The 13,854-nt window shown below is 46.6% G+C and overlaps 1 protein-coding gene and 1 long non-coding RNA gene across 4 annotated transcripts in view; both read left to right on the top strand.

Moving 5' to 3' along the window:
- Nucleotides 1-13,854, top strand: part of LOC144325941 (uncharacterized) — a 151,706-nt gene that overhangs the window by 17,854 nt on the left and 119,998 nt on the right. The window lies entirely within an intron of this gene.
- The window catches only part of RTN1 (reticulon 1), a 126,440-nt gene continuing 116,905 nt past the window's right edge, over nt 4,320-13,854 (top strand). The window contains exon 1 of one of the 3 annotated variants that reach the window (XM_028736861.2): nt 4,320-4,845. In XM_028736861.2, coding sequence (XP_028592694.2) covers nt 4,665-4,845 — 181 coding nt within the window. In that variant the 5' untranslated portion in view covers nt 4,320-4,664. The remainder of the gene's footprint in view (nt 4,846-13,854) is intronic. The other 2 variants (XR_013391097.1, XM_028736779.2) reach the window with 2 other exon arrangements.

Here is a 13,854-nt window from a genome sequence, read left to right as displayed (position 1 = left end):
GAGGTTAGGATTCGAACCCATGGCTTCAAGTTACAAGAAAGGAACTTTTGACTAAGCATCAGGAAGAACTTTCTGACAGTAAGAACTGTTTGAAAGTGGAATGGACACACTTGCGAGGTTGTGGACTCTCCTTCCTTGGAGATTTTAAAGCGGAGGTTGGCTGTCCATCTGTCCTGTATGCTTTGGCTGAGATTCCTGCATTGCAGGGGGTTGGACTAGATGACCCTTGAGGTTCCCTTCCAACTCTACAATTTTACGATTCTATGATTCTCCCAGATTGCTCATCGTTCCCTCCTAGCTCCCTTTCCCTTTCTGCCCTCTTGGGTGGAATCGACATACATATAAAAAAACGCTGTGAAAATGCTTTAAAAAAAGTTTTGAAAAATACATTGAATTGGGCATAGCTCACTGTCGCCATCTAGCATCATGTTTGTATATTGTACTTCCCAACACATTTAAAGCGTTTTATTTGCAGCTGTATAGCTGAGTCCTTGGTCACTCACTTTCTACGCAGCTTCTCGGGTACCAGTCTGAGCTTTGAGAAACACACAGAGCTGGGACAGAGTGCCACTCTCGCAACTTCCTCCTCCTCCTCTTCAAGGAAGTGAAAAAGTCAACCAACCTCAGCACCCCTTGACAAATAGGGCAAGCAAGCCTAGAGGTGGGCCCAGAGGCTTCACATGTGCAAGGATTCTCAAGGGCCCCATTGAGCCAACAAGTACCATGTTGGTGACGCAAGGATGGCAGTTATACCTATCCTGCTGTTCCTCTTAGGAATTTGGAGCAGCCTTGCTCTGCTCTGCCATCCAGACAACTTAGATGACCTTACCTGCTGTCAGGGAACGGACATCGGAGCGAGAGGCGAAGGGAAGGCTCCCAGATGATGTTGGCAAAGGACCAAGCAACAGGGGGAGAAGCAGCTCAGTAGAGGGGGAAGGCAATCAGCGCGACACCAGGGATAAAGGGGGGCAGATGGGGGAATCGGAGAGAGAGCTCCAGGACTCTTCACCGGACATCAGTGAAGAGAGCACAGGTCCTCCACTACCCACGCCCTCCCTGCGCAGAAGACTCCCGCGCAGTGAGAGGAGGAGGAGACTGGGAGTCAAACAGCTTCTATGCTGGAAGAGGTTTAAGAAACGCCCACTGAAGGATTCTGCTAGCGACTGAGGCAGCCACGTTGAGATGGGCTGTGCAGTTAGAACGGTTTAAAAAGGCAATTCAGCCTGGAGAGGCGGCAGTTTACGCACGAGTAACTCATAACCATTACACCTGCTTTAGAACAGGGCAATGTGACTTTGAAGCAACTATTTTATGACCTACCTCACAAGAAGCAATAGAAACAGCCACCCCCGTTCTCTTAAAATAACTTGAGAAGGAGCTAACATAGCACAATGCCAAACTCTTATTAAATAAATGATCTCCAGTCTGGGACATTCATCCCCTTGCAGTAGGATACGCAATCTAATCCCAAACGAGAGGACATGAGATCAGGATGATTGGTGTAAATGGCTTAATTATTTGTTGCTGTTTGTTTTGGCTGGCTGAGACGCCAAACCATATTGTACTGCCAGAATGTTGGTTTTGCTACCAGTTCTGTGAGTGGGAGAAGTATCCGGACAATCTCACATCTAGGTCCAATTCACATCCTTTTTGTTTTTTGGAATGTGAATTCTACATAACGGGAACAGTAGCCAAAATGACCAGACAAGTGTGCAATAGGCTTGGCATTCATGTGGCAGCCAAAGCAAAAATCCAGGCAACAATGTTGTTGTTTTTCTGGAGAAAAACTCCCTCATCTGTACAAACACGAATTGATTTTTTTTTAAAGGAAAATTTCATAAGCTGCTGCCCAGATTGCTTTTCCACCAACCAACCAACCCCTCCCCACCCCCTTCTGCTCTTTGCATCACGAAAAGTCTCCCTCCATCTGCATTGCTTCAAAAGCAAATTACCATCATCATTTCATCTGCATGCTGCGTTCACATAGTTAAACCACGTTCAATATGCTCAGCAAAATGACACTATTTGCTCTAACTCTTTCAAGAACAAAACAAAACGTAAATGCACAACAAATGAATGAAAGCACCTCAGTAAATGTATAATAAACACTGCAAGTCAAAAGAAGGTCTTATAATAAAAATGCTAAAAAATATAATCCTAATAATAGCAAAAAAGAATGCATCTTCAAAACTGAATCTTGACTCCAACAAAACTCATAAACAACACCCCACCCCAATAGTCTCTAGATATCCCAAGCAGGAGGTCTTAATCTCAGGGGCATAGCGTGTGTGGGGTGGTGGTGGTGGCCCCAGGTACACAATATTGAGGTGTGTGTGTGTTGGTGCAAAAACTGAGTCCTGTTTATACAGAAAATAAATCTCTGCACCCTTCCTATACAGTGGTACCTCAGGTTAAGTACTTAATTCGTTCCGGAGGTCCGTACTTAACCTGAAACTGTTCTTAACCTGAAGCACCACTTTAGCTAATGGGGCCTCCCGCTGCCACTGCGCCACCGCTGGATGATTTCTGTTCTCATCCTGAAGCAAAGTTCTTAACCTGAGGTACTATTTCTGGGTTAGCAGAGTCTGTAACCTGAAGCGTATGTAACCTGAAGCGTATGTAACCCGAGGTACCACTGTAATTTTGAAGGAAAAGGTCACCAATCCACTTTAAATACTTTGACTGGAACGCTTCAGCAGCCAGCCATTTCTTCACAGGGAGTGTTGATTCCTTTATTGGAAATGGAACCTGACACTGTCTACTCAGAAGTAAGTCCCACTGTATTCAATGGAGCTTACTCACAGGTAACTGGATAAAGACTGGGCAGCCTTACACTGCAACCCTAAGCAGTTTTACTCAGAATCAAGTCCTGCTGAGTTCAATATGATTTATTCTCTGGTATGTCCCTGATCATTCTCACTGTTTCCATTATATTCTTATTCTGATTATATCCTGCCTTTCCCCCCCTGACAGGGACTCAAGGAAGATTACAGCTAAAATCTTATTTCATTCCATTTATCTGTGGAAGGTGTTGTACATGATCCCTTCCCTCACACATTTTTACCTTTACAACAATCCTGTGAGGTAGGTTAAGCAGAGAGGTTGCAATTGGCTCAATGTGTCCCTATTTTCATCTGAGAAATGTTGGAGGGTATGTTCCCTTGCTGCAAGAAGTGAAGTTACAGGGAACCAGGCAGAGGGCCTTCTCAGCAGTGGCGTCCTCCACGTAGAACATCCTCCCATCAGATGTCGAGATTAAGAACTACACAACTTCTAGAAGACATCTGACTGCAGCCCTGCATCGGGAAGTTTTTAATGCTTGATGTTTTATTATGGTTTTATATTTTGCTGGAAGCTGCCCAGAGCGGCTGGGGAAACCCAGACAAATACAACAACAACAACAACAACAACAATGTAAGGCAGCTTCCTTCAACAGAGCCACTTCCTTCTTCAGCTCTTCCCCCAAGAAACAGCAGTGAACGTGAGTTGATGCAGAACACTTGCATCAGAATTAGACCATAGCACAATGGAAGAGCACATGTTTAGCATGCAGAATGTCGCAGGTTCAATCCCGGACACCTCCAGGCAGGGCTAGGAAAGACCCCGTCTAAAACTTTGCATAGCTACCAAATCAGTATATTGAGCTAAGTGGAACAACGGTCAGCATAAGACCACTTCTTTCAGTTTTTGGGCAGGAGTTCCTGTATACCTTTTAAACATTTCCAAAAAAGACTATTTGGAAATTATGCTCTGTCTGGTTTGACCATTATCTCTGGAGACAATGGAGGAGTGTGCCTTTGGGGGTGAAGTCAAACTGTTGGGAGGTTGCAGCACCTGCTGTGGCTGTAGAGACCAATGCGGGAGAGACATGTTTTGTTGCAGGTGGGGCAGATGAATCCATTCGCAACTAAGATGGAAACGAGTGCCAAACCTGCGCTGTATTCCACTACAGTTCCGGAATTGGTTTTCACATCGCTTAAATATAACACAGAACTTAACCCAAGAAGCGTGTGCTGGATCCGGCCAACGGCCCATCTAGCAGTCCAGCACCCTGTTTTCCCACTGAGAAACCAGCAAGCAGGATTGGAGCCTCTCCCCAACTGTGGTTTCCAGAAACGCGCATCTAGAGGACCATTGCTGTCTCCTCCAATCGTGGGGGGCAGCGGACACACCGCCACCATAAACTGGGCGCTCCCACCTCCTTGGAACTTGCCAGTCCTCTTTTAAGGACAGCCAAGTTTGGTGGCCATCACTGCCCGGATCTGGAGGCACCCCCTTTTCCTTTGCGCGCGCGCGTGCGCCTTTTTCCCGGCCTCCTCCTTGCCTTCCTGTTCCTCCATTTTCCTCTTTGAACTCGTCGCAGGTATTGCTCAGGGAGTGGAAGCGGTTAAAGGGGCCAGGCAGGCAGGCAAGGCAGGCAGGCTGCTCCCCCCCCCCCCCACCTCCAGCCGCCCTGTGATATGCCAACCACAGGGTGACGCAAAGGCTGGCAGACTCCAGCTCCACAAGCCATTTGCACCTGCGTAAGAGGCGCAAGCGGAGCTCCTCGCGCTGCAGCCGCCCCGAGAGAGGCTCCCCGCGGCCGCCGCCCTTTCTCCCTCCTGCCGCCGCCGCCGCCTCCTTTCCTCGCCCATCCTCCGGCCCACGGAGAGAGCCCAGCCGGGATGTCTTCGCCGCCGGGTCGCCCCAGCTCCTCCGGGGAGCACTGGGTTGGCGACGGCGCCGAGGACGAGAGCGCGGCCGCCGGAGCTCCGGCGAGGCGCGGCGATGGCGAAGGCGCAGGGGCAGCGGCGTTCGGCTTCTCCAAGGAACCCCCGCCCGTTTCCATGGCGACTGCATCCACAGGTAAGAAGGAAAGGCGAGGTACCCAAAGATGCTCCACAAAGGGCCTTAGCCACGTTGCGGCGCGCCTCTCGCGGCAGCTCTGGCTCCCCGGAGGTGGTCCTGGCCGGATTCCTGGGGGGTTTCAAGGGCGGTGGGAAATCAAGGCCGTTGGAGATGGAAAAAGGACCAGGTTTCCTTCCAAAGTTCCACAAGGCTCTTTGGGGTTCATCCTTATATGCGCTCTTTGGCCTGTTCTGTGGAGTTTACGTGCGGGGCTGTGGGGGGACCATTTCAGCCGGAAATGTAATGGGTGGCATTTGTTTGCTTTACCCCCCCCCCTCAAATCCTTCACACACACACCCTCGCCTGTATGTACCGGTAAATCCTCTGGCCAGGCAGAAGTCATTGCCCAGACCTTGGGGTCAGCTTGCATCATAATCTTCCCCTTAGTGTCTCTCTCTAATAAATTCCAGTGTCCACCCTTGATTAATTTTTCTGTGAGGCTCGTTGAAGAGGGCCTTTGGGACACTCTCTTCTCCCTTGGGGTGGCAGCACATCTGGTTTTAAATGCTCTTCGATGCTCTTAATGTTTTCTGATGCTCTTAATTTTTAAAAACATGTTTCCATTTCCATTTTAGTTGTACTGTTTTTGCTATTTTCTTGGACCCCTTTTGGAGGAAGAGCAAGATAGAAAACTAACAAATTGAAATAAACATTGGTTTGCTTTTACAGAAGATGCAGCCAGTACTTTCACTTTCAACAAGCTAATCCCCCACTCCCTTTTTTTGGGGGGGGGTAGTAGGTTGGAGATAGTAGTTATTTTCAGGACTCTCTCTGTGTGTGCCCACACTGTTTGTGGAATTGAAGAGGCTTCAGCTTCTGAGATAATAGTTTTGGGGGCGGGTGGAGGTTGGAAAGAAAGGATTTTTCCATCCCTTCATCTCCTGCGACTGAAGAGGTTGCCTGCTCTACTTTTAATTCCCACCTGCCAAGGAACAGATCTGTGTCCCCGTTATGCAATCTTGCAGTATTAAACTTGTGTGGAACAAGTTTGGGAGTGGGAGTGGATGGGAGAAAAGATGGGTCCCAGTTATGCAACAGGACGCCCAGTTGCTGTCTTTAGCAGGAGCAGCTGCATTGGGGCTGGGCTGGGCTGTGCTCTCCTCCCTCTCTGATCTCCTGGCTTTCCTCCTGCACAAGCTGCCCTGTGCAGAATACTGTCCAGGCTTATTTGCAGCTTGCTGTGCTGTATGTGTGTGTGTGGTGCAGGCGCAACACATTATTTTCGAACAGTTCCCACCACCACACACACACCGACTTTGCCGTGTCTGCTCTTTTGTTGTGAAATAGAACCTAAATGCCTTTGCGTCGACACGGGTAAATGTTCAGCCTTTTGTGTAGGCTTTGAACCAAAATGCAAGCTGCCAAACCAACCTGCTTTTCTGTGCACCATGGGTTCAGAATTAATAATGTTTTTGTTTTCAGACCTGGTAAAAAAAGTGGCTTTGCATGGAAAAAGAAAGGCAAATGTTGAGGAATAAACAGTGCATGTGTGAGTGCAAAAGGGGAAGGATGGATTTCCCTGATGGTTATAATTTCAAGGGGGGTACACCCCCCCCACACACTCCCAAGAAATCTGCTGCGTAGTCCCTTGTGTCAAGAAAGCTGAGCCAGTCTCAAGGGACAGACATTCTCAGGAACAAAGAAGAGTAGTTTTTCTAATGCAACCATCCATTTCTACTATGGTTTTTTTTTTTAAATATCTATTGCCTAATTTAAAAATGAGTGCGTTCATCCATCTCATTCAAACTTTCTAAAAGGATTGCAGGGAATCAGTAGTTAAACAAGGCTGGGAAGGGGGCACTGGAAAGAGATTTCTTTTACATTTCTTTTGGAATCCTCTCCAAAGCTCCCCCCCCTTTTTTTTTCTTTGAAAGAAAGAAAAGCAACGCCTTTACTTTTATGCTGGCTAAATCTGGATGCCTGAGAAGAAAGAGGCAGGGCTTGTGATTTTCTGATGCTTCCTTCATGCGGCTGGACTAGAGTTCAAAAGAGCTGACAAAAGCATAATGGCTTGATTGTTCCGTTGTGTTGGTTTCTTATTTGATAACGAGCGGGGTGGGGGGGAGGTGTTTGTGGGAAATGGGGATAGGGATGTTATTTCCCAAATGCAGCAGGGCCCAGTATCATTGCATCTGAAAACACACACTCCATCTTTCCCATTTGCTTGAAAACAAGTACCACTGAAACCGGCAAGGTCTACCTTAGAATCAGGGTGTTGTCTTGTTTCACTCCAACCCCTCTCTTATTGATTCGGCAGATGGGCACTCCTGTTGCTTCCTGTCGCTGGAGGAAGTGCTTGTGTTTACCTTTTCTTTAGTCCATGAAATAAATGGCCTTTTATTCCAGCGTTTCACACGCAGCCAGTAGTATCATGTTGTGAACTTTCGGTGCTTTGAAAATGGGCTGGATCTGTTGTTCACGAAGTGATCTGCTGCGTCCCTTACTCACGTGCGTGACTGGACCCCCAAGCAGTGTACGTGTACAGACACCATCCAAAACATGTTTATTGGGAAGTAAGCCCCGCAGACTTCAACCATGCTTGCTTTCCAGTTCAAGGTTGCAGCCTTAGTAAAATAGATTATTTCTCTGCGGGGTAGGGAGAGAGAGAGAGAATCGGTGGAGCTGACTGTCACAAGAACTTACTTTGTGTAAAATAGCAGATAGAATGGACTGCGCTGCCTGTATATTTTGCATGCTTTCATTTTGGCTGTTCTGCTGATATTTAGCATTGGTATAAAGTGTGCTGTGTACATGGAATGCTTAGCATCAAAGATTCAGCCCCCTGGGGCACCTGCATGGGGGTGCATCCGAAATTGGCGTCCCCTGGGATGCCGGATCTCCTTCATGCCTGCTGTAGCATCTAAGAGCACTCCCTCTGGGCATGCAATATCGTCATTATTATGCGTGTGGTTCTGTGTGGTTGTTTGCTGCTTACAGAGGTCAAGGAACTCTTGTTGTGAAATTCTCACCGTTGCAATTAGGCTGCATCCAACTAAGTCATATTCAAAAGAAGACCCGTTGAAATCAGTGGACTGAAGTTAGTCATGACTTGGGTACAACTCAGCATCGTTTATCGATTTATATGCTGCTTCGTGCCCAAGTAGACTTCTAAGTGGTCTTCAAAGTACAGTGGTACCTTGGGTTAAGAACTTAAGTCATTCTGGAGGTCCGTTCTTAACCTGAAACTGTTCTTAACCTGAGGTACCACTTTAGCTAATGGGGCCTCCTGCTGCCACCACCACACAATTCCTGTTCTCATCCTGAAGCAAAGTTCTTAACCCAAGGTACTATTTCTGGGTTAGCAGAGTCTGTAACCTGAAGCGTCTGTAACCCGAGGCACCACTGTAATAGATTAGTTAGTCTTTAAGGCACTGTGGGTTAAACCACAGAGCCTAGGACTTGCCAATCAGAAGGTCGGCGGTTCGAATCCCTGTGACGGGGTGAGCTCCCGTTACTTGGTCCCTGCTCCTGCCAACCTAGCAGTTCGAAAGCACATCAAAGTGCAAGTAGATAAATAGGTACCACTCCGGCGGGAAGGTAAACGGCGTTTCCGTGCGCTGCTCTGGTTCACCAGAAACGGCTTAGTCATGCTGGCCACATGACCCGAAAGCTGTACGCCGGCTCCCTCGACCAATAAAGCGAGATTAGCGCTGCAACCCCAGAGTTGGCCACAACTGGACCTAATGGTCAGGGGTCCCTTTACCTTTAAGGCACCACAAGACTCTTCCTTGTCACGAGGCAGAACATTTTAAGGCTGCGGTCCTGGGGGTGAGTCCCATTGAATTCAGTGGGGCTTACTTCTGAGTAGGTATGTATGGGATTCCACTGTATGGTTACTTTATGGACTCTGGGGCTCTCCCTTCCTGGGGTTCTGTACCTTTTAAACCAGACAGCCTTTCAGATAGAGGACGCTGTCAAATATCCTGACAGCCCTCCAGCGCAAACTTGCAGGAAGCCAGCGACTGATACTAAATTTGCATACATCAGCACATGCAATTCGGTATACGCACTGGTTCAATTTTGCCAGTGTGTGTATTTACTGAAATTCATTAGGAGTAAAATGGGTTTATGTGAGGATGGGGAGCAGCAACCACTGCAGTGTTAGACTTGCCCCCGTCCCCCCCTGCACATTTATTCTGCTCCTATCCTGAGCTCTGTGATGGGCATTGCATCGCAAACCAGAGGGAAGATTTGATTTAATGCGTAGGCACTTAAATATTTCAGTCGAGAATCTGAGCTGTGAAAAGTCGGGAGAGTTCACACCTGTTCCTTCCGTATGGCCCGTTGCAAAAATGGTTAAGAGTGTATCTCATCCTAACAGCCGTCTTAATTTAAACGGACAGCGAAACATCACGGCTTCTGTCCGATGCCTGGCCCCTTTCTCAGAGAGTGGCAGTTCAGCTTGCCAAAAATTATGGTTAATAATAATATAATGAAATTGGTTTTTTTGTTTGGTGGGAAGGGGAAGAATAAGAAGCAGTCTGAGGCAGATCCAGTAAATTCATGAAGATTATTCACCAGCAAGAGCGATGCTGGAGCGTGTTCTCTGTGTTCATGCCACTCAGCACGCCATCTGGACCTAGGTTCTGTTATTTATTTTTATACAGGGATGGTTAAAAACAATGTTGCCATAAATATTAATGCTGTTCCCTGGAATTCATTTCCTGGCGCAAATTCGTAAGGACTTCCAGTGTCTCTGGACTGACACATTCAAGGCTTTCCACAACCTTCTTGGTTTCTGAACAGCAACAGAACTTTATTCAGCGTTTTGCAACTTTTATAACAGGCAGCAAAGAACACGTTCGTGGACTCAAAACAACAACAACTATTTTCTTATTTATATGCCCCCCATCTGACTGGGTTGGTGCAGCCACTCTGGGCGGCTGCCAGCAAAATATAAAAAACATAGTGAAACATCACACATTAAAAATTTCCCCAGACAGGTCTACCTTCAGATGTCTTCTAAAAGTCAGGTAGTTGTTTATTTCCTTGACATCTGGTGGGAGGGCGTTCCACAGGGAGGGCGCCACCACCGAGAAGGCCCTCTGCCTGGTTCCTTGACTTCTCTTCTCAAGGGTAGGGAACCACCAGAAGGCCCTCAGAGGAGGACCTCAGTGCCCATCATTGCGAAATGTTGTTGTTGTTGATGATGATGATAATAATAATAATAATAATAATAATTTTGTTGTTTAGTCGTTTAGTCGTGTCCGACTCTTCATGACCCCATGGACCAGAGCACGCCAGGCACCTCTGTCCTCCACTACTTCCCGCAGTTTGGTCAGACTCATGCTGGTAACCTCGAAAACACTATCCAACCATCTCGTCCTCCGTCGTCCCCTTCTCCTTGTGCCCTCCATCTTTCCCAGCATCAGTGTCTTCTCCAGGGAGTCTTCTCTTCTCATGAGGTGGCCAAAGTACTGGAGCCTCAGCTTCACGATCTGTCCTTCCAGTGAGCACTCAGGGCTGATTTCCTTAAGAATGGATGCGTTTGATCTTCTTGCAGTCCATGGGACTCTCAAGAGTCTTCTCCAGCACCATAATTCAAAAGCATCAATTCTTCGGCGATCAGCCTTCTTGATGGTCCAGCTCTCACTTCCATACATCACTACTGGGAAAACCATGGCTTTAACTATACGGACCTTTGTTGGCAAATAATAATAATACTATATTTAATTTATATACTGCCCTATACCCGGAGCTCTTGGGGTGGTTCACAGAATAATTTCAAAATATAAAACCACAAAATACATAATCAAAATAAAAAACAGCAACCCAGTACCCCCCCAACCACATTTTAAATATGCAGCGGTTAATTTGCTACCGTGTGACAATGACAGTGTGGATCATATCCCATGATATGAACAAGCCTTTCTTTCCCCCTTTTTTTGAAAGTCATCTCTCGCTATTATTTTTTATAATATTTTTTTCTTAAGTTTTATTTTACAATATATAAATACTTACTCCTTTTTCACTTTGTTTTTGCTCCTATGAGCTAGTTGGCTCCCTCCCCCCCCCCCCCCCGGTCTCAGGGATACTTTAATTCTTTATTTTCTCATCGCATTCCCCTTCCTTCCTGATTATATTACACCAATTTCAATTACACGTTTTAAAGAATATGTAAAAAGGTAGCGTTGTCATCATCACAAGTCTTCTTAAGTCAGTCCTGCTAGCGCTGTTAATTGTTTACCATTGTCCTTCAAATATTGTATAAATTTACCCCAGCCTTTCTGGAAAGCTTGTTCCTGCTGGTTTCAGATTTTCCCAGTCAGCTTCGCCAGCTCTGCATATTCTATCATCTTCGTCTGCCGCCCATCAATTGTTGCTAATTCCTGTTGCTTCCATTTCTGGGCTAACAAAAGTCCTTGCTTCTGTAGTTGCATACCTAAATAATTTCTGGTCTCTCTTAGGCATGGGTAGGCTGTCAACTTTTCCCTTTTCTTGCGAGGAATCATATTCAGAATAAGATAATTTCCCTTACAAAAAAGGGAAACGTTGACAGCTATGAACCTAAGGCCTGGGGGCCAGATCCAGCCCAATCACCTTCTAAATCCAGCCCGTGGACGGTCCAGGAATCAGTGTTTTTCCATGAGTAGAATGTGTGCTTTTATTGAAAATGCATCTCTGAGTTATTTGTGGGGCATAGGAATTCGTTCAATTCCCCCCCCCCCCAAATACAGTGGTACCTCAGGTTAAGTACTTATTTCGTTCTGGAGGTCTGTCCTTAACCTGAAACTGTTCTTAACCTGAAGCATCACTTTAGCTAATGGGGCCTCCTGCTGCCGCTGCGCCGCTAGAGCACGATTTCTGTTCTCATCCTGAAGCAAAGTTCTTAACCTGAAGCACTGTTTCTGGGTTAGCGTATGTAACCCGAGGTACCACTGTAGTCCGGCACCCCACAAGGTCTGAGGGACAGTGGACCAGCCCCCTGCTGAAAAAGTTTGCTAACCCCTGCTCTTAGGGATCGATATGAGCAAACCTTTTGACCAGTGTGCATGTCCCACATTGCTCCTTCCTCGGGGGCAGGAACAGCACACTGTCCCACCCCCAGCTCCCAAAACAATGTGCATAGTATTTTACACTATGCTTTTTAGTGTAGTGTTTTATACTATACACTTAGAGATTTTGATGATTGGGCAGTATATAAATCCTGTTAAATCAATAAATAGTTCCGGAAACCAGTCTTGTTAAAATTTTTAGCTGTTTGTTGTTGTACGTTGTTTTAAGTTTTCTGGTTTTCATTGTTCTTATCTGTTGCATTTTATCTTAAGCCTCTCTTTCAGAGACTTCCCACCCATAAGGTGACTTACAGACGTAAGAAATACTATTAACTTAAATAATAATTTTGACCACTGTCGTAGGAAAACCCACGAGTCCTGCTCCTAGCTGTAGAAATACAACAATGCTTAAAATATCAAAATTGACCGGAAAGCTTGGGAACCAAGAAGACATAAACTTTAATAAAGAATGGGATTTTTTTATATAACTTATCTAGGAGACCACTGTTGGCAGATGAAACCATTAGCAGGATTCTAATAACACTTGTAATGTATCAAATACCATGGACAATATGGAGAGAGATATAATACGGATTATGAAATAATATATTAGGGACGCGGGTGGTGCTGTGGGTTAAACCTCAGTGCCTAGGACTTGCCGATCACATGGTTGGCGGTTCGAATCCCCACGGCGGGGTGCGCTCCCGTTGCTCGGTCCCAGCGCCTGCCAACCTAGCAGTTCGAAAGCACCCCCGGGTGCAAGTAGATAAATAGGGACCGCTTACCAGCGGGAAGGTAAACGGCGTTCCGTGTACTGCGCTGGCTCACCAGAGCAGCTTCGTCACGCTGGCCACGTGACCCGGAAGTGTCTGCGGACAGCGCTGGCTCCCGGCCTATAGAGTGAGATGAGTGCACAACCCCAGAGTCTGTCAAGACTGGCCCGTACGGGCAGGGGTACCTTTACCTTTACCTTTATGAAATAATATGCAATTGAAAAGGTTGACAATAGGACCCACGGAATGGAGGGTGGGAAGTCTCGAGATTCATAGAAATCTCTAAATGGGGATATGTATTTTGTATTGTTAAAATTTGACACCTGTAAAATCAAATAAAAATCATTCCCCAAAGAAATAAAATTCTTAATTGAATAACTAACCATTTCTTACCTGTTGCAACATGCAAAACCCGAAACGTCCGCCTCCCTCAGCTTAATGAGAAGGTTTTGCTATGCTCAACTGTGCAACCCAGGGCATGTTTACTCAGAAGTAAGCGCTGCTGAATTCAGTGGGGCTTCCTTCCAACCTGGCATGCACAGGACCTTAGAAAGCCCAGGGCTGTCGTGTTAGTGATGCTCTGGGCATGCAAACCGCTGCAGACAATCTCCATGGGGACTTAAGCTATAGCTCGTGTTCCCTCCCACCCCTGGCCCATGTAGGAAGGCTTAATTTATCATTTTACAACAATACCGTTATTATCCACAGCCCCTCCAGAGATTCCTTAATCCTGGCTCAACAGCAATCTGCTGTGTCAGCAGCAACTCTGTAAAATTCAGTATGACAAAGGAAGGCGCCGTAGAACGTTGACTTTCTGTGCAGAAATTTCCAGGTTCAAACCCCGTCATTGCGAGGCAGCGCTGGAAAATCCTCCGGCCTGAAGCCCTAAAGACCCTCTCCCAGTTGGTGTTGGCAGTATGGAACTAGATACCGGTAATTATTTATTAAAATGGTATCCCTCCCCTTTCTCCGTAGAGCTCAGGACAGTTCAAAGCATTTGCCGTATTTTTCGCTCTATAAGATGCACCAGACCACAAGACGCACCTAGTTTTTGGAGGAGGAAATCAAGAAAAAAAATATTCTGAATCTCAGAAGCCAGAACAGCAAGAGGGATCGCTGCGCAGTGAAAGCAGCAATCCCTCTTGCTCTTCTGGCTTCTGGGATAGCTGCGCAGCCTGCATTCGCTCCATAAGACGCAC

The sequence above is a fragment of the Podarcis muralis genome, chromosome 1, assembly GCF_964188315.1.
Source record: "Podarcis muralis chromosome 1, rPodMur119.hap1.1, whole genome shotgun sequence".
In the NCBI taxonomy this organism is placed as follows: Eukaryota; Metazoa; Chordata; class Lepidosauria; order Squamata; family Lacertidae; genus Podarcis; species Podarcis muralis.
This window is presented reverse-complemented; position numbering and strand designations above follow the sequence as displayed.